The sequence below is a fragment of the Carcharodon carcharias genome, chromosome 9 (genome assembly GCF_017639515.1).
Source record: "Carcharodon carcharias isolate sCarCar2 chromosome 9, sCarCar2.pri, whole genome shotgun sequence".
In the NCBI taxonomy this organism is placed as follows: Eukaryota; Metazoa; Chordata; class Chondrichthyes; order Lamniformes; family Lamnidae; genus Carcharodon; species Carcharodon carcharias.
Window position 1 is genome coordinate 90537950 of NC_054475.1, and position 20329 is coordinate 90558278.

The following is a 20329-nucleotide window of genomic DNA, read 5'->3' on the forward strand; positions in this document are numbered from 1 at the left end:
AGGATGCTGAATATATACAAGTTCTTTTCTTCCTTTCTTTGATTCTGGCCACTGGCTTTTGGGTTCTAGCAATATATTGAAGGTTCTGGCATCTGGGAGTATTGGAAAGAGGAAAGGAACCCTGGAAATACTGGAAAAGAGTTTGTCGGAGCATTTGGTGGATCACTGGGAGAAGGGACCTTGGATTTAGAAATTGAGACACATGAAATATTGAGACATATTTCAGGATCTGGAGATGTTGATGGTTCTGTGACCAGGGTATGGGGTCTTGAAGTTTGAACACTAAAGACAAGAGGCCTGAAGTTGGGTGTGTAGGAAGGAATTGCCTTGTAGATGGTCAATGAGGGGTAAAAATTTCCACAATGAGGAAAAACCAGCAATGTTTACGTGCCTGAAAAAGGTCAACTGCCAAGCAACGTTGATTCTGAGAGCAGGCTGTGTAAGTCAGAGTTGAGATACCCTCCAAACAAATATAGTTGCTATTACTTATCAGAGTTGAGACAAAATAGTGTGTCAATGAATGAAAGTAATTTTACCTTTGGTTTGCACCTACTGCTTGATCGATGAAACAGTATTGTTCTTGGGGCTAGTGGAAAATCTGGAGTACAAAATGGGTCAATCGCCACCCGGAAAATAAATGACTCGGTAAACATTTCTGATGTTGACTCTACATTTTAAATCTTAAATTCTTCACAGCAAGCGCAAGGTTCACTATCTGTAGATATGAAGGGCCTGGTTTTAATGGCAAGATGACATGAGAAGTGAACACAGTGATACAGAGGGCTTGATAACTTTAGTTTGCTATCTTGTATCTCATTTGTTTTTCCCTTATGGGCCCACCACCGTTAGCGCTCTGTTATACTTTAGACAAGTTCTGTAAAAGGACATCAAGAAATGAATGAATGTGCAGAAGATGAGGACTCAATTTTCCAAACAGATTTGCAATGTTTCTGCAGAAGAGTAGGCACAAGCTGTGCAGAAGTTGGCTTATTATTGTTGAAATGCAAAATTAATAACACTTTTTTGGAGAAGGATGGTACAAATCCAACCATATAGAGAGGGGCAGGATGCAATTGACATACGAATTAAACACTGCCTGATTGGAAGTTGATTTCTCTCTTTGCAGGTGCTGTTTATCAGATGGTTGTTAACCGTGTTTGATCTTTTGGACTCAAAGAAGCAATTACATTCATTGTATGGCATCATTTTCTTCTACCTTCAGAATGACAAGCTGGTAAGAAATGCTACAAATTGTTCCTGATTGGGTAAATTGGATGTAGTGGATGTAACTGGGGGATAAGGAAGGAGGGTGGAACTGTAGTCTCATAACTGGCTAAAGTTAAGTTTATTAGCCAGCTGTTGGCTTTGCACGGTAGAGACTGGGCAATTTTTTTCTTAAAATTGCAATAGCAAAGGCCTCAGACCTTTTATGCAAGACACTGACAAGGTTGAAAAGAGCTATTGTGTGGAACATGGGAACCTAATAAAAATCTAAAGTTCTAGATTTTGAAAATTTCAAAGGACCCAGCATTCACCGCCTTGTGGGAGAGAACGTTCAACAGTTCCACCACCTTTCATGTAGAGAAAGTGCTTCTTAATTTCATCCCTAAATGGCACAGCTCTAATTTCAAGAGGATGCCCTCTTGCTCTGGATTTATCCACCAGCAGAAATTGTTTCTCTGTATCTGATGTGTTGAATCCGTTATGTTATTCATTGATTAAACACTGCTCAACTTTCTAAATGCAAGGGCATGGTTAAGAGACTTATGCTGTAAATACAAGTTACAATTCTATTTGTTTAAAAAAGGGCTTATAATAACTTAGCTTTTTTGGAAGCTTGTTAATTTTTTTGTCATGTACCACACAATAGTTATAAATTAATAAACCATTGGTAATCAAATTTGCTTTCCACCTGTAATGAAAGCAACTCAAGCAGTGTACAAAGAAAACTCTGGAACTTAGAGTTTTTCAGCTTTTTTTATGTAAAATTGTTCACACCAAAATATTTAACTTCAGCATTTTGATCTTTGAACTTTAATTCAGACAAGAATTTTTTTCTTTCCAGTGTCCCTATATATGTCACCTATTGTACCTGCTAACTAAAAAGGAAAATGGTAAGTAGCAAAAGCAGCAGAAGTATTCTGTGTCAGAAATTAAAACTGTATATTAAATTTTCTGATAACTGGCACATACAAAAGGAAAGACTTGTCTTTGGATTTTGCAATGATGTGTTTGTGTATTAGACGTCATCGTGGCTGTCGATATTTTGATGGGGTGGCTGCTTTGTATATGTGACCCAGAGACTTTAATCGCTAACTATGCTTAAAAATGTGTTTCCAGTATGTAGCTAAGTTGCATATAGAGTGGTTGCAGCTAATTTATTTGGTCATGATATAACATTTTCCTTGCCCAGTTGAGCTATATAAAGTAATATTTTTAAGGACGGAAATCTGCCATACTTACCCGATCTGGCCTACATGTAACTCCAGACCCACAAAATGTGCTTGATTCTTAATTATCCTCTGAAATGGCCTAGCAAACCAATCAGTTGAAGGGCAAATAAGTGCTGTGATGCCCACATCCTATGATAAGGATCAAAAAAACTAATTAAAATTCATAGTTTGATAACATGGGATTGATGTAGTCAAATATGGTATCATGACAAGTTATATCCATGCTTGAGAAGACCTGAGCAAATTTTGGAAGACTGCCAGTGTAGCCTTGCTGATGGCAGGTGCAGGATGCAAAATACACTGCAACCTATTGCAACCTGCTTGTTGTTCATTCTATTTTGTGGCGTGTAATTTTGGTGGCACATTGAGTTATAGCAACAGCATGCAGTTATAAAATACCGTTAACCTACACAAACATCTCAAAGTTTTTCACTGTGGTGAGATTTTAAAAAAATGACAAGCCAAAGGATTAGATGTTAGATGGTGTGATGAAAAGACTGGTCAAAGAAGTGTAATTTAAGGAGGGTCTTGAAAGAAAGTGAGATGGAGATGCAGTGGAGTTTAAGAAGGGAATTCCTCAGGGGCTGAAGCCACAGCTGCCAAAAGTGGGAGGAGGATGGGGAAGATGCCCCAGAGGCCAGATTACTGGTGAAATTTGGGTTGGGCAGGAGGTTACAGAGATGGGAAGAGGTAAGCCATGAAGGGACTTCAGTTTAAGGAGAATTTTAAATTTGAGGATCAGCAGCCAGGTCAGCAAGGACTGAGGGCCCATGAGTTAGACTTGGTACAGGATTGGATGTTGGCAACAGTGTTTTGGGCGAACTGAAGTTTGAAGGTGATGTGTGACAGGTTGGTAAGGAGAAGACTGGAATAGTCGAATGTGGGTGTTACATAGGTATGCACAAACATTTCAGCAGCAGATTGGCTGTGGTTGGGCTTATGGCAGCCAGTGTTTTAGGTGGAAGTAGACCGTCTTATGAGATCTTGGGGTCGAATAGGATAGGAGATTGTGGACAGTGTGGTTCAGTGTCAGAAAGTATCTGGAGTATGGGGTGAAATCGTTAGTTTGTCAAACTCTGTACACTCAATCTTGAATGTGGTTTGAAAGGTTTTTTTTTAGAGATTCACAAAAGCAATTGAAATTCTTGAAGTCAAAATATACCTAAGAAAATGTAAGAGCAACTATATAATTTATTGCTGGTTGACTTTATCCCATCCATAAATTGGTCATTTTTATTCCAAAGTTCAGATGATCACAATTATATTTAGCTACAATACAGCAACGTATATGCCATCCTATGTAAAGTCCCATTGGCAAATACCTGACTCTTGTTACCCTAATTTGGCCATCTGACCTGTCATTCCAGCATAATTTTAAAACCTTCATCTTCAAGTATACATTTTCACTCTGCAGTCCTACGCTCTTAAGTCCTAGGATTGTGGTCTTTTTGTCCATCTTCTTTCTCTTCCACCTGCCACAACTCCCCAATGCAAACGCGCACGAAATCATCTCTGTCTTAAGTGAGAGACCTCTTATTATGAAACTGCTCCCTTGTTCTAGATTTCCCTCACAAAGAGAAACATCCTCTCAGCCTTTACCCAATGAAGCCCATTCAGAATCTTATGTTTCAATAAGACCACCTCTTGTTCTTCCAAACTCCAATGAATATAAGCCCAATCTACTCAATCTTTCCTCATAAGAAAACTTGTCCATCCCAGGAATCAACTTAGTGAACCTTCTTTAACTTTCTCCATTGCAAGTATAGCCCTTCTTAAGGAGATGGGGTTTGAGCAGGTTTTTAATGGTGTAATGTTTTAGGAAGGGGGTTTTCAGCATTTGGCTGAAGTAAGTGATGACTGCACCGCTATAGTGGTGTAATGGGAGGGGGAGGATACAGGTCAGCATCATAGAACCTTAAGGGTGCAGAAGAGGGCTACTGCAAACAGAAATAAAGCAAAATGAAATTGGAGATGAGAACAGGGGTTTTATATATATAATGTATTGGAACAGAGTCAATTTGGGTTAGCACGGATAGAATAGCTATTGGTGCATGATAGGACATGGATTGCTACGTTTTGGAGAAGTTGGAGTTTATGAAAATTTGAAGATAGGTTGGCAAGGAGCGCAATGGCCTAATTGAGTCTGGAGGTGACAAACATTAAGGGCTTCAGTGGTGAAGGGGCAAAGGCAGGGAATATCACATAGGTTTAAGCCATATGGCTCAACTATTAGTGATTAGTCAGGAAGTGCTGTTTTACGGGGTGGGGGTGCTGAAAATTGGCACTTACCTGTGCCTTGATGTCGGCTTGGAATCCTGGAGGCCTAGAGGTGATTGAGGAGCAGATTTGAGCATCATTGGCATGACCTTGGGTTAATGGATGATGTCGTCAATGGGTAATATGTACATGAAGAGGACGTGGGGGCAAGCATAGATCCTTGGAAACCGGGCTGGCTTTCGTGTCATGGCTGCCCAAAACTCTGAAGATACATCTGCATTAGGATCAACTTGAGTAAATTCTTTTCATAGCCATGCCCATTGATTTCCACCCTAATTTCTCTATGGCAAAAATGTCCTTGTAGATAATATTTGCCATAAGTTTTCAGTCATCAGCGAAGTCATGACCTTGAAGAAAGCTTTGCGCAAATACCTAGCCATCTCTGGTATGGATTTTACTTTTCCTGAAGCTAGTTCAATTCTGGTACCAACAATAGGGATCTTGTGTGTTCAGCAACAGTGATGACATCAAACATCTTAAGCAGCTGATCACGTTGAAGAATTCTCACATGGAAAACCAGGAAGTAAAATGCTCTAATTATCTTTCACTTTTTAATCATTTTACAGTTTGAAATAAAGATTGAAACATACACATGGGATTAAGGTAGAAGATGAAGTATCATAAACTTTTAAAAAAAAAATCAATTTTATTATATTAAAAAACTTTGGAACATTTACCATAATGGAGAAATTTGACATTCCATGAATATAAAATTAGTTTTTCAGGGCCAGAGAAGTTGTTCAGTAATTATGAACTTAGTATGCAGATACACCTCATTCATCAAGGCATAACCTTTTTTCAAGGATTTTTTACAGTGAGACTACTAGCGTAAAAGTGGAAGTTCATGTCATTTCAAATGGTTTCTATCTGTGGAAACTTCAACGGCACATCCTGTGGAGGAACAGGAACAATTGCTGAATTGTTGTGCTGCTGGTGTCTTGACGTATAGTTCTGGTTGAAAATGGAAACTTGGGAGTTAAGCAGCCCTGAGAGAATGGAAAAGTAAATCTTCCAGAATGATCTTTAATGCAATGTGTAATTTCTACATTTGAGATGCTGGCATAATCCTTGCATTCTCTTTTTTTTTCAATTGTGAAAATCTGATTTAAGATTGGCATTTTATTTTCTTTTAAATAAATGCAGCATTATTAATGTTGTACTTTCTTGCCATTTCTCAGTTAAACGATTCAGAGTCAAGAAGCTAATAGACCTGCAATCCAAAATGGTAAGTTAGTTAATTTTGATTTTGTAACATCCTATTCTAAAGGTTAAAATGCTTAACATTGAATACTTAGAGTTATGAAAACCATTGACACTCAGCAGCAAATTTCATGCCACTCGTGTAACCTTAGTGGAAATTTTCTAAGGTCAATTATTGAAAAACCATTTTTTAAATACAGGTTTACTGGGTCTGCTACCATGTATGTGAAAGCAATATATCTGTTTTGAATGTTTCAAAGTGCATAAGCTCTAGATTTGCTATAACTAGCTTGTTAAAGGTGTTTCTTTTACTGAATTACATGCCAACTCTAATTGAATGCTGTGGCTGTGACCTGCTCCATACTGGACCACAGTATCACATTAGATGCAGAAGTTTTATGTAGAATATTGGCAGCAGTTGCTGTCCCTCAAATCGTAGGTGCTATCTATTTATTGTCACAAGTTTCTGTCATGGGTCTCCATGTGACCGAACAGGCTGATTCTCAACCCATGGATCTTGGGGTGCCCTGCCCCATGTGCCTAATGAGGTCAGTGGGACCTGGAGTGCAAGATTTGCTCCTATTTGTACTCTGCTGTCGCTCTGCCTCATCATTAAGGCTTTGGACTCAGTGTGATGTAGCTTGATGGGCAAGTTCTCGCCATTTTGAAAGATTGGTAACAAGTGCCTCTCAGTCATTAATGTCAATGCTACAGTGCTTCAAGGAGAGCTTCAGAGTGTTCCTGTGGCTGAGAAAATCCTCCTGGTGACACAGTGTGGCTTTAGACCATCCAGAGGAACCTCTGAAATGTATTTGTCTGGCAACAAAGAGCAAGAAAAATGTCGAGAACAACACTAGGAACTTGTCATTAGATTCATCGACCTGACCAAAGCATTTGACTGAACAAATTGTGAGGCTTTGTGGATTGTGCTCCAGAGATCTGGATGTCCAAGAAAGCTCATAACAACCTTGCAACTGCTCCATGACGGTTTGACTGCAACTGTCGAGTGGAAGATCTGAAACAGTCCCCTTAAATCCGGACCAGTGTTAAGCAAGGCTATGTGATAGCCCCATACTATTAACAATTTACCTTTGTTTTAAAATCCATTTATGGAACATGGGTGTCGCTGGCTAGGCCAGCATTTATTGCCCATCCCTAATTGCCCATGCTCAAAGGGCATTTTAGAGTCAAGCACATTGCTGTGGATCTGGAGTCACGTGTAGGCCAGACCAAGTAATGATGGCAGATTTCCTTCCCTAAAGGACATTAGTGAACCAGGTGGGTTTTAACATTATTAAATATAATATAATTAATATAATTTCAGGAAGACATCTTTACTCCTATACTTAACAGTGGCTGTTCGCCTCAAAGATCAACTGCCTTCTAGTGTGATTATTAAATGCTGCCGACATGGAAAGCTGTTTGACCTCCGTGCCAAAACTAAACTAACCACCATAGACATAGATGATCTACAGTTTGCAGATGACTGCAGTGTTGTTGCCCACTCTGCAGCAGATTTGCAAACCACACTTGAGCTCTTCAATTCTGCATACAAGAAACTCAGCCTGTCCTTGAATGTTCCCAAAACAGAACTATATTTACCCAGACCTGGTCAAATATTCTACCTCCCATATATGTTTTATAGAGAAAATGAAGGATCTGGGTAGGCTATGCATATAACAGGAACAGCTGGGTAGGTTATGCATATGATGAGAACAGGTATGGGGGCAGTGGCAGTTGTATATTAGGATTAGGTGCAGTTGTGAAATGGGAAAAGCAGCAGGATCAAGGTTAGGGCTCATGTAGAAGGGAAGTGTTGCCATAAATTTAACAATTTTATGTAGCGTTGTAATAAATCTAACGTAATGAATTTCCTGCACTGTTGTTTATCGTTGAATCGTGAGAATAAATCTGGCTCTGTGGTGGAGAATTACTTCTATTGAATGGCAAAGATGAAATCACATGGGTGAGGAGGAAAACATCTAAGTAAATTACCCAGAGATTGTGATGTCTTCTGGTACAACCTAGAAAACCTGTCCTGCCTGTTTGATTGTGGAATGAGCTCTACTCCCAAAATTTGAGTGTGATCTATTTGTAATTCCAAGGGCCTTTTTTCTCCATTGTGTACCACCCCACCCTCCCACATGCAGTGGAGTCCTCTTCTCTTCTCTCCCAGTGGATTTTTAAATCTATTTTCTCTACTTCAAAACTTAACTGTTCTTCATTGCTCATCTTGGGCAGAAAGAAGAACATGTTCTTCATTTTCTCATCCACCCCAAAAATAAATTAATTTATATCACCGACCACCTCTGTGCCTTTACCCCTCCGTTCTGCATGTTTCTGTTTCAATTGTGGATGTGAACATTTCCGGCAAGGCCAACATTTATTACATCCTTCATTCCCAAGAGAAGACAGTGGTGAACTACTTTCATGAATACAAATGAGTTGCTCGCTTGCTAGGCCATTTCAGAGGACAGTTAAGAATCAACCATGTGGCTGTGGGTCCTGAGGCACATACAGGCCAGATGGGGTCAAATTGGCAGTTTTTCTTCCCTAAAAGGCAGTGTTTTTACAACAATCCAGTAGTTTCATGGACACCATTACTGAGACTAACTTTTTTTGTATTCCAAATTTTTAAATTTAATTAATTGAGCTTTAAATTCTCTAGCAGCTGTGGTAGGATTTGGACTTATGTCTCTGGACCATTAGTCCAGGTCTTTGGTTGTGTTATTGGAACATAACATTAGAAATAGGAGCAGCCCATTCAGCCCTTTGAGCCTGCTTTGCCATTCAATGAGACCATGACTGATCTTTTACTTCAAAACCATTTTCCTGCACTATCCCCATATCCCTTAAAGTTTTTAATATCTAGAAATCTATCGATCTTAGTCTTGAGTGTACTCCTACTCCGGGGCAGAGAATTTCAAAGATTCACCACCCTCTGAGTGAAGAAATTACTCCTCATCTCAGTTCTAAATGGCTGTTCCTTATTTTGAGACTGTGTCCCCTGGTTCTAGAAACCCCAGCCAAGGGAAAAATCCTTCCTGCATCTATCCTGTCAAGCCCTGCAAGAATTTTGTATGCTTGAATGAGATCACCTTTCATTCTTCTAAACTGTAGAGAATAAAGGCCCAATCTATTTAATATTTCCTCATAGGACAATCCCTTCATCCCAGGAATTAGTTTGGTGAACCTTTGTTGCACTCCCTTTAAGGCAAGTACATCCCTCCTTGGGTAAGGAGACCAAAACTGCACACACAACTCCAGGTACGGTCTCACCAAGGCTCTATATAATTGCAGGAAGACATCTTTACTCCTGCACTCAAATCCTCTTGGAATAAAGGCCAACATATCATTTGCCTTCCTAATTAGCTTTTAGTGATTCATGAACAAAGACACCCAAGTTCCTTTGAAGCTCAAAACTTGCCAGCCTCTCACCATTTAAGAAATACCCAGTATTTCTGTTTTTCATAACCCAAACTGGATAACCTCATATTTATTCCAATTGTATCCATCTACCAATTTTTTGCCCACTCACTTAGCCTCGCCAAATCCTCTTGAAGGGTCTTACCATCCTCCTCACAACTCACATTTCCACCTAGCTTTGTGTCATCTGCAAACTTGGAAATATTACATTTAATCCCCGCATCCAAATCATTGATATAGATTGTGAACAGCTGGGGCCCAAGCACTGATCCTTGCGTACCCTGGTGGGCAAAAATTTGACAGATGGAATACAATTTGAAGAAATGTGAGGTTGCCCAGTTTAGAAATACAGAGTATTTATTAAATAGTGAGAAGCTGGCAAGTTCACTGAAAGACTCGCAAGGTAAACAGTGCAGCCAATCAAGACTTCCTGTGCTAAAGGTCGATTAGATTTTTTTTAAAAGGTGCATTTTTGTATGTGTTTGGTTTTTGAATTTACAGATAAAGGATACTTGACCTGTAATATTAATATCTTGTAGTTCCTTGTTTGTACTAGTCCCTTGATTTTCCATTATTTCCGGGAGGCTTTTCATATTTTCCTCAGTGAAGACAGACACACAGTATTTGTTTCATACTTTTTTATTCATTCATGGGATCTGGGTGTTGCTGGCTAAGCCAGCATTTATTGCCCATCCCTAGTTGCCCTTGAGAAGGTGGTGGTGAGCTGCCTTCTTGAACTGCTGCAGTCCATGTGGTGTAGGTACATCAACAATGCTGTTAGGGAGGGAGTTCCAGGATTTTGACCTAGCAACAGTGAAGGAACGGTGATATATTTCCAAGTCAGGATGGTGAATGACTTGGAGGGGAACTTCCAGATGGTGGTGTTCCCATGCATCTGCTGCCCTTGTCCAACTACGTGGTAGCGGATGTGGGTTTGAAAGGTGCTATCTAAGGAGCCTTGGTGAATTCCTGCAGTGCATCTTGTAGATGGTGCACTGCGCATTGGTGGTAGTGGGAGTGAATGTTTGTGGATGGGGTGCCAATCAAGTGGGCTGCTTTGTCCTGGATGATGTCAAGCTTTTTGAGTGTTGTTGGAGCTGCACTCATCCAGGCAAGTGGAGAGTATTCCATCACACTCCTGCTTATGCTCTGTAGATGGTGGACAGTCTTTTGGGGAGTCAGGAGGTGAGTTACTTGCTGCAGGATTCCTAGCTTCTGACTTGCTCTTGTAGCCATAGCTTTTATATGGCTAGTTCAGTTTCTGGTCAGTGATAAACCCCAGGAATTTGATGGTGGAGGAGTTAGCGATGGTAATGCTATTGAACCTCAAGGGGTGATGGTTAGATTCTCTCTTGTTGGAGATGGTCATTGTCTGGCACTTGTGTGGTGCGAATGTTACTTGGCCCTTGTCAGCCCAAACCTGCATATTGTCCAGGTTTTGCTGCATTTGGTCGTGGGCTGCCTCAGAATCTGGAGAGTCGCGAATGGTACTGAACATTGTGCAATCATCAGTGAAAAACCGCACTTTTGACATGATGGGAGGAAGGTCATTGATGAAACAGCTGAAGATAATTGGGCCGAGGACACTACCCTGAGGAACTCATGCAGCGATGTCCTGGGACTCAGATGATTGACTTCCAACAACCGCAACCCTTGATTTATTTCATTAGCCACGGTTGGAACACTTACCTTGCTGGGTTTTTGTGTAGTAAAGGAATGCATTTTGTTGTAAGCTATGTATTAGTTCTTTAATTGTTAGCTATTGCTTGTCTACCGTCATACCCAAAGTTTTCCAATTTCGCAGAGCCAATTTGTCTGTCATACCTTCATAGTTTCTTTTGTTTAGATTTAAGATCCTGGTCTCAGATTGAACTACGTAGTTTCAAACCTAATGTACAATTCTACCATATTATGGTCATCTTTCTTAAAGATTCCTTTACAACAAGATTATTAATTAGCCATTTCTCACTGCACATTAATGTATCTAAAATAGCCTGTTCTCTGATTGTTTCCTCAATGTAGTGCTCTTTCATAAATTCCAAGAATTTGCTCTTCACAACATCAGTACTAATTAGATTTACCCAGTCTATATGCAGATTGAAATCCATCATTATTACTGTATTACCCTTCTATAATGCATCTCTATTTTCCTGATTTATACAATGGTTTACATTCCCATTGCTATTTGGCAGCCTATAAACAACACCCACCAATGTTTTCAGCCTCTTGCTGTTTCTTAGTTCTACCCAAACTGATTCTATGTCTTGATCTTTACAACTACAGTACTCATGCCCTCTTTAATTAACAGAGTTACTTCAACTTTTCCCAAGTTCATGTCCTTCCTGAATGTCTCACACCTTTGGATATTCAGGTCCCAGCTTTGGTTTCTATGTCACTGTAATGGCTATCAGGTCATACATATAAATTTCTGTTTCAGTTGACAATTCATCTGTTTTGTTGCGAATGCTGTGGCAATTCAGATAGGACCAGAAAAACTGAATTAAGGATGCTCTCAGCTGGCACAAGGTTGCAGTCACTGTCCCTTCTTGTCATACTCTGATGATCATTACCTTTATTGCTACCTTGATCAATTGCCTTGTCATTTCCTTTCAATTTTCCCTACATGATCTCTCCTCCCACCCCCAACCCCCTCCCCTCCAGTTAGTTAGTTTAAAGCCCTCCCTACTTCCCTAGTTAGATGACTCGTTAGCGCACTGGTCCCAGCACGGTTCAAGTGTAGACTGGCCCAAAGGTACAGCTCCCACTTGCCCCAGCATTGGTCCCAGTGCCCCATGAACCAAAACCCATTTCTTCCATGCCAATCTTTGAGCCATGCATTTAACTCTAATCTTATTTTACCTTATGCCAATTTGCATGTGGCTGAGGTAATAATCCAGAGACTTACCCTTGAGGTTTAGCTTTTTAGTTTTGTTGCCTAGCTCTTCATACTCACTATGCAGAAGCTCCTTCCTCATCCTGCCTATGTTGTTGGTACCTACATGGACCACGACCACTGGATCCTCCCCCTTCCACTCACTGCAAGTTCCTTTTCAGCCCTGAGCTCTGGTTTCGGGCAGTCAGCCATCTGGACTCAAGCTCTCGACTACAGAGAACTGTATCTATCCCCCGGACTATACTGTCTCCTACCATGTTCCTCTTTGCTCACGTCACTTGCATAGCATCCTTCACCATTGTCAGTCTGCTCATCCACTTTGCAGCCCTTATCCACATCCACTCAGGTAGCAAGCATCCCGTATGGTAGCAGATTGGATTACTAATCCACTAACTTTAAGAAATTATATGTTGTTGATACATACATGGACCACGACTGCTGGATCCTCCCCTTTCCACTCTCACTGTAAGTTCCTTTCCAGCTCTGAGCTCTGGTACTGTGCAGGCAACACAGTCATCTGGACTCAAGCTCTTGACTACAGAGAACTATATCTATCCCCTTTACCTGCCCGACTCGCAGACACATCTTCCTGTCTCTGACCACTGACAAGGTTCTGCCTAACCTAAGGGGAGTGACTCCCTACTGGAACAAAGTGTCCAAGTAACTCTCCCTCTCCCTGATGCCCCGCAATGTCTGCAACTCAGACTCCAGCTCAGCAACTCGAAGCCAAAATTGCCTATGCTGCAGACGCGGAGTGCAGGAATAGATGTCTGGGATTGAAATGCGTTCCACAAATTTCCTCAGGCTGCAGTCACGGAACACCACCAGCCCTACCATTTCTGTCCAACCTTATTTATTTAATCAGTCAATTAATAATTTACACAGCTAAAGTGATAGAAAGTTGCATTTTCCTAGCTTGGAGACAAGGAAGGAAACTTGCCAACCACTAGAGGCTGGAAAAAAGTAGAAAAAGGAGCACTTCTTTGTCCCTGTGCACCGAATTCCTACCTGAACCAAATTCCCAACTCCATACTGAATCTACATCTCACTTAAGAGTAGTCTGGTGTCTGTGCTCCCCTTTCTGTGTGCGGAATGAAAACTTCTCTGTTTATTAGAGCTTCTGATGACTGATGAGCTAGCTCAGCTTTCTGCTAATGTAATTAACACCTACTGAGGCAACTACTTTCAGCTGATTGGCAGATAACTGTCACTTTAGGCAGCTCCCTGTTTAACTAGGCTTTTCAACTAAGTGTTTGAAAATAGGAACCTAACTCTTAATCTAAATTTAAAGTTAAGTAGAGCTTACCTGAAATTCCCACCTGGACCAAATTCCCAATTCCTTATTCAATCTACTCATTTGGCAGAGTCTGGTGTCCGCGCGTCCCTTTCTTGAAATTATTCAATCCAATCTGCTACCATATACCCTATGTGCGTACATGCTCACTTGTTTGCGCTTTTCTTTTCTCTATGCACTGGGTCCTATGACATAGTTGAAATCAGAGGTGGAGCTGAAGAGTATTTGTCAGCAATACTGGGCTGGAAGCAATGATAGGACACTCTGACTTATCCCAGTGGTGGAGAGAAAGATTAAGTGGGAGGCTGCTAATCAGAGCATAACAGGACAGAGGAACCAAGTTCTCAACATGATGCACTTCCAGCTAGATAGTGTAACATTGTGTTGAAGAAGTGGAGTCCAGGAATGCGGATAAATTAGGCTAGAATGTCGTGCTGTGGGCACTTAGGAGAAACTTGTGTGGCACTATCACCGTGCTAAATGGGATAGACTTCAAACAGATCTAGCAACTCAAAACTGGGCATCCAAGCGGTACTGCAGACCATCATCACCAGCAGAATTGTATTCAACCACAATCTGCAACCTAATAGTCCAACATATCCCCCACTCTACCATCAAGCTGGGGAATCAACCCTGGTTCAATTAAGAGTGCAGGAGGGCATGCCAGGAGCAGCACCAAGCATTCCTAAAAATAAGGTATTAAGGTAGTCCTCGCTTACAGTTGTGGTTGCACTCCTGAAAATTGCTACTTTAAGTGAATCATTGATTCCTATCGGAATCTATGTTAAAGCCGGAGTTAGATTCACTGGGACATTTCTCGCCCAGAAAAGCCAATGTACAAGTTGAAATACTGTACCGTGCATGTGCAGCACTGTGCATTCCTAGTTGAAAAAAGTTGTTAAATAAAATACATCACTAAATATAAAAGAAATGCAATATCCCATACAATGTCAAATGTTTAATAAATTATAGTACACTAGCCTTCGGTACAGTACTTTTAGATTGGCCAGGGTCTATCCAGTGGCAGAAGTTGATTGGTGCAGGAAGCAGCTGAAGTCTGAGGACTACCTGCACCAACCAACCTCTGCCACTAGTTGGACCCTAGGATTTCAGTGTCAGTTCAACAGTGGAGCCAGAAGAGGTGCAGCAAGAACATACCCCAGGAACTAAGATATTAAGATAAGAATAGATTCTGGGAGGTAAGGATGGGAAGAAACACTGAGGCAGAGGCAAGGCCAGCAGCAGGAGGATATGGGATTGACAACAAGAGTGGAAGCGCTGTGGGAAAGGCCATATGAGCAGACAGGCCACAGAAGAGGAAGTCTATGGCAAGCCATGTTAGTGAAACTGGCAACATTAAATGGATATATTGACACTACTTTATTCACATCATTAAAGTGAAACAACGTTAAGTAAGTCAACATTAAAAGTGTACTTTCGTGCCAACCATTGGAAGCAGCATGTGATAGAGCTCAGCAATCCCACAACCAACAGATCAGATCTAATCTCTGCAGTCCTGCCACATCCAATCGTGAATGGTAGTGGACAATTGAACAACTAACTGAAGGAGGAGGCTGCACAAATATCCCCATCCTCAATGATGGGGAAACCCAGCACGTCAGTGCAAAAGACAAGGTTGAAGCACTTGCCTGTCTCTGCACTGTAAATGTAATATGTAAAACAACTGAGAGGCAGAGGGAAAAGAGGGGGGTAAGACAAAGAGGAAGGAAAGAGATGAATAGACTGCATGAATAATTCAGAGAGAGAGCAGTGGAGATAAGAGTGACGAAGAGGAACGAGAAGGGAAGAGAGTGACATGAAGACAGAGGCAATAGGGAGAAGCAAGGACAGATGATGAGAGTGAAAGACAAGCTAAGAAAGACAGGACATGACATGAAACCATCAGGGGGAAGAAAGAGAGGGGGAACAGGAGGACTGCAGAGGGAAACAGACAAAGGGAGGGGACAATTTTGGGAGTGGGGAGCACCAAAAGTGCAGAGTGGATGATCTGTCTTAACCTCCTCCTGAGGCTCCCAGTATCATGGATGCCAGTCTTCAGCCACATGATATCAAGAAACAGCTGAAGGCACTGGATAATGCAAAGACTATAGGTCCTGACAATGTTCTGGCAGTAGCACTGAAGATCTGTGCTCCAGAACTGGTTGTGGCCCTCGCCCTGTTCCAGTGCAGCTACAGCACGGGCATCTACCCAGTTTTGTGGAAAATTGTCCAGGTATGTCCTGCCTACAAAAAATAGGGCAAATCCAACTCAGCCAAGTACCACTCCATCAGCAGAGTGATGGATGGGCCGTCTGTAGTGCTGTCAAGCAGCAGTTACTCAGCAATAACCTGCTCAGTTTTGGCTGAGCCAGAACCAGTCTACTTCTGACCTCATTGCAGGCTTCGTCCAAACATGGACAAAAGAGATGAACCGGAGGTGAATTAAGAGTTAACTGCCTTTGACATCAAGGCAGCATTTGATCGAGTGTGGCATCAAGGAGCCCAAACAAAATTGAAGTAAATGGGAATCGGAGTTTTGGGGGGGGAGGGTAGGTGGCAGTGTGTGCGGGTGGAGAGGATACTCTACTGGTTGGAGTCATAACTAGCACAAAGGAAGATGGTTGTGGTTGTTGAAGGTGAATCACCTCAGTCCCAGGAGATTGCTGTTTAGATTTCTCAAGGTGTTGTCCTAGGCCCAACCATCTTTAGTTGCTTGATCAATGCCACCCCCCCCCCATAAGGTCAGAAGTGAGGATGTTTGCTGATGATTGTGTTATGAACAATGTATAATTTTAAGTTGAATTTGTGTAGATATTTGTTAAGAAAGATAATTGTTTCAGTTTCATTTAGGTTCTGTTTATGAACGTTGATGCCTGGGAGTCTGGAGAGGCTTGTGACTAAAAGACTACAGATCTTTTGGGCTTGTTTGTACATATACATTTCAATGAGATCTTACAACCCCTGAAGTTAGAGATGAGTTAAAATGGATTGAAAGTTCAGTGATTCTGGAAAAAAAACACACAGTAGAAAAACTTTACTGTTGCTTAGTGACAATGACCCAGTGACATAGACACAGAAAAGACAGGAGTTAAGAGAGGGGGTGTTAATGTGTATGTCAGAGAGAGAAGACAGAAATTTTAAGCTCCCTGAGAAGAAAAGCTCTGAGGCTAATGGGATAGTAGTTAACTGAGTGATCAGTTATAGGACTCAATAAAGTGATCAGTTTAGTGGAGATGCTACTGGAAGACTGAGTTTGGAGAACTCGTTTGCTCTGCAGTTGAAGAAACGGTGAGATTAAAGTGTGCTTTCTGGGTGTCTCAGGAAGTGATGAGAGTTGGGTGAAAAGCATCAAGTGACTGCTTGGGAATTCATTGGAAGAAAGCAGTTTGCAACTGTGCTAGTCCCAAGTGAGAAGTCTTTATGTCAAGCCAGTGGTAACTTTTCACTGGTTTGTGTGTCTGTAAAGATATTGCTGTGGTGAAGGAACATGGGAATTTGAATCATGCTCTTGTGTTTGTATTAAGACCTTGACAACCTTTTTGTCTGATTTAATATTGTTCACTTGTTCTTGTTTTAAGAAACATTTTATTCTTTGTATTACAAGTTCAGCAGACTCCTGTGAATTTGTTCAGTAACTTTCCTCCACAGTTTCTTAAAAAAAAGTTTGGATCTATCAAACCAGGTTTCACTCTGGGATCTGACTTGTCCAGTATATCAGCAGCTGGGATCGTAACAATCGCATGACGTTCAGCACCATTTGTGACTCCTCAGATATTAAAGCAGTCCACGTATATAGGCAGCAAGACCTGGAAAATATTCAGGCTTGGGCTGATCTGTGGTGCGAATATTATTTGCCACAAGTGCCAGGCAATGGCCATCTTCAAAAGAGAGAATCTGAGCATCCCTCTTTGACATTCAGTGCCATCACCATCACTGAATCCTCCACAGCCAACATGCTGGAGGGTTACCATTGACCAGAAACAGAACTGGACCAACCATATAAATACTGTGGCTACAAGAGCAGGTCAGAGGTTGGGAATTGTGCAGTGAGTAACTTACCATCTGACTCCCCAAAGCCCATCCACCACCCACAAAGTATTGGTTAGGAATATCCTCCACTTGCCTGGATGAATGCAGCTCCAACAACACTCAAGAAGCTTGCTACCGTCTAGGACAATGCAGCCCCCTTGATTGGCACCCCATTTTCCACCTTAAACATCCACTCCCTCCACCACTGACGCACAGTGGCAGCTATGTGTACTATGTACAAGATGTACTGCAGCAACTCACTAAGGCTCCTTTGACAACACCTTTCAAATCTGCAACCTCTACCACCTTGACGGAGAAGGACTGCAGATGTATGAGAACACCACCATCTGCAAGCTACCCTCCAAGCCACACACCATACTGACTTGGAACCAAATTACCGCTTCTTCACAGTCACTGGGTCAAAATCCTGGAACACCACAGGGACTGCTGCAGTTCAAGAAGTCGGTCCATCATTACCTCCTCAAGGGCAATTAGGGAAAGGTAATAACTGCTGGCCTAGCCAGCGATGCCCACATCCTGTGAACAAACAAATAAAGAAAAGCTCTTCTCCAGATAGCATTCATGCTTCGCGAGAAAGCAAAATGACCTAAACATTTAATATAGATTAATTTTATCATAGTGTCATCGCGTTTACAGCATGGAAAGAGGCCCTTCAGCCCATCGTGTCTGTGCCGGTCATCAAGCCCCTATCTACTCTAATCCTATTTTGCAGCACATGGCCCGTAGCCTTGTATGCTATGGCGTTTCAAATGTTTATCTAAATACTAAAATGTTGTGAGGGTTCCTGTCTCTACCACCCTTTCAGGCATTTATTTATTTATTTTATCTATTTATTCTGGGAGACTACATGGTTTCACAGATCAGAAATTGACTTTTCACCTCCGGGCTCTGGATTCAAGTATAAATTGTTCTCACAGAAAAATCTCCTCCATTTGCTGGCTGTAAGGATTTTATAAATAAATTTAGGTATTCTTAATTCTCTGTCCAAGCGTGGAACGAAGGCATAAAACTGCCAGTATAGTGACAATTGGAGGCAATCTTACTGAGAAGCCATAGGTTGACTGTGGTAACCACTCATGTAGGTAATGTCCTACTCGGGTTAAGAATGGGACCTTTTTTTAAAGAGTCCAGCAGATGATATGTCACTCTGCATCTGATTGTGCTGTATTTGTCCTGATGGAGCTTGATGAGATTAGATTCCTGCAGTTACTATGATTCATTCTTAAACGCTCTATCCCTCATTTTGCTAAGCAAAAATTTGGCACTGGTGTCATTATTTTCTTGGTGCAAGATTTGGAGCTGTATGGCACAGACAGATCTGTGTGTTCATGTATACAAATAGCTAAAAGCTAGTGCACATCAACAAAAAGTAAATAAAATGACGAATGGGCTGTTGGTACCATTTATCTCTTGGGAGTTGGAATGAGTTGGTGAAGACATGATGGGCTGAATGGCCACTTTTGTGCCATTACAATTCTGAGATTCTGTGACTTTATTTGCACGTTGCTATATATGTTGCTGTTAGAAGCTTGATCAAATACTACCTGGAGTCCTATGTGCCGTATTGGGCACTATCTAGAAAAATTATATTGCCCTTGGATGGGGTGCAATTCAGATTCTGCAAAATGATACTGAGGCTCAAAGGATTAAATTATGAAGACAGGTTGTATGAACCTTAGTTTGTATTCCCTTGTTTAGAAGGTTGATGGATAATCTAATTGAGGTCTGTAAAATAATGAGATTAAATAGGATAGATAGATGCAGAGAAATTACTTTCTCTGGAGTTTTTCAAAGAAGGGGCATAATCTTAAAATTAGAGCTAGGCTATATAGGAGTGAAATTAGGAAGCATTTTTTCTCACACAGAGGATAGTGGGAATTTGGAACTCTCTATCCCAAAACTAAGTATACTAGGAATTGAAATTTCCAAGACTGGATAAGCTCTACTGTGCATGCATTGATTGTTTTAACCTGTTTTTCAGGGAATGCAGCCACATTTGGTGGCTCTTCTCTTGCTGTATAAGATCCATGCACCTGAATATGTTTCTTTGGCACTTCCTGGAAAACCCAAGGTATGTTTTTTTTGTACTTTTTTGCAATCTTAATATTTGCCATTTAATATAACATTCTGAGAGGGCTATTAAATTAGTGGTTTTAGCCACCTTTGTCCTATGCAAAGGGCTCATTTTTTTGAGGTTGACTTTTTAAAAAAATTAAAATCTCTATTTTGGGATGCTTTCTTGGCTGCTAGGAAAGTTTAAATGTCTGAAAGACAAATGTTTGTTTGGTTGGGTTTTTTAATTGTTTTTTTTGTTCATGTTCATTGTATATGGATCTCTTGTGGATAAGAAATTTGGCATTTAAAAAAAAATTATTCAATACACAATATATCGCTTTTAACAAAAATAAATGCCTCATATCTTCAATGTTAGATACTGATATGAGAGCAGATTTGTCTATCTGAATTGCAATCTTAAAAGCCTGTTGTGAAGTTGTTCCATGTGTTTATGAATATGAGCTTTAGGTTGCATTTAAAACAAATATGCTGTAGAACCCTGATGTTATGAACTGACAAGTCAGTTAAAAATACTCTTCTTAATATACGTAAACCAAGCACAATGCCGGATATGCTATTGACAGGATTTTGTTCCCTGAAATATTATCTTTCAAAATACTGATGTTGTTTATGATAATACTGATAATGTTCATTATACAACTACAGCGTTATGCCTTACAT

General features: G+C 40.9%; 1 protein-coding gene and 1 long non-coding RNA gene across 2 annotated transcripts in view; one reads left to right on the top strand and one right to left on the bottom strand.

Annotated features, from left to right (window-relative positions):
- Positions 1–20329, top strand: part of cenpi (centromere protein I) — a 95708-nt gene that overhangs the window by 24977 nt on the left and 50402 nt on the right. The window contains exons 4-7 of the mRNA XM_041196253.1: positions 1127–1234; positions 2066–2114; positions 5909–5955; positions 19575–19664. Coding sequence (XP_041052187.1) covers positions 1127–1234; positions 2066–2114; positions 5909–5955; positions 19575–19664 — 294 coding nt within the window. The remainder of the gene's footprint in view (positions 1–1126; positions 1235–2065; positions 2115–5908; positions 5956–19574; positions 19665–20329) is intronic.
- The window catches only part of LOC121282528, a 124679-nt gene that overhangs the window by 22098 nt on the left and 82252 nt on the right, over positions 1–20329 (bottom strand). The window contains exons 3-4 of the long non-coding RNA XR_005944059.1: positions 2464–2582; positions 537–598 (exon numbers count right to left, since the gene is read on the bottom strand). This is a non-coding gene — a long non-coding RNA (uncharacterized LOC121282528). The remainder of the gene's footprint in view (positions 1–536; positions 599–2463; positions 2583–20329) is intronic.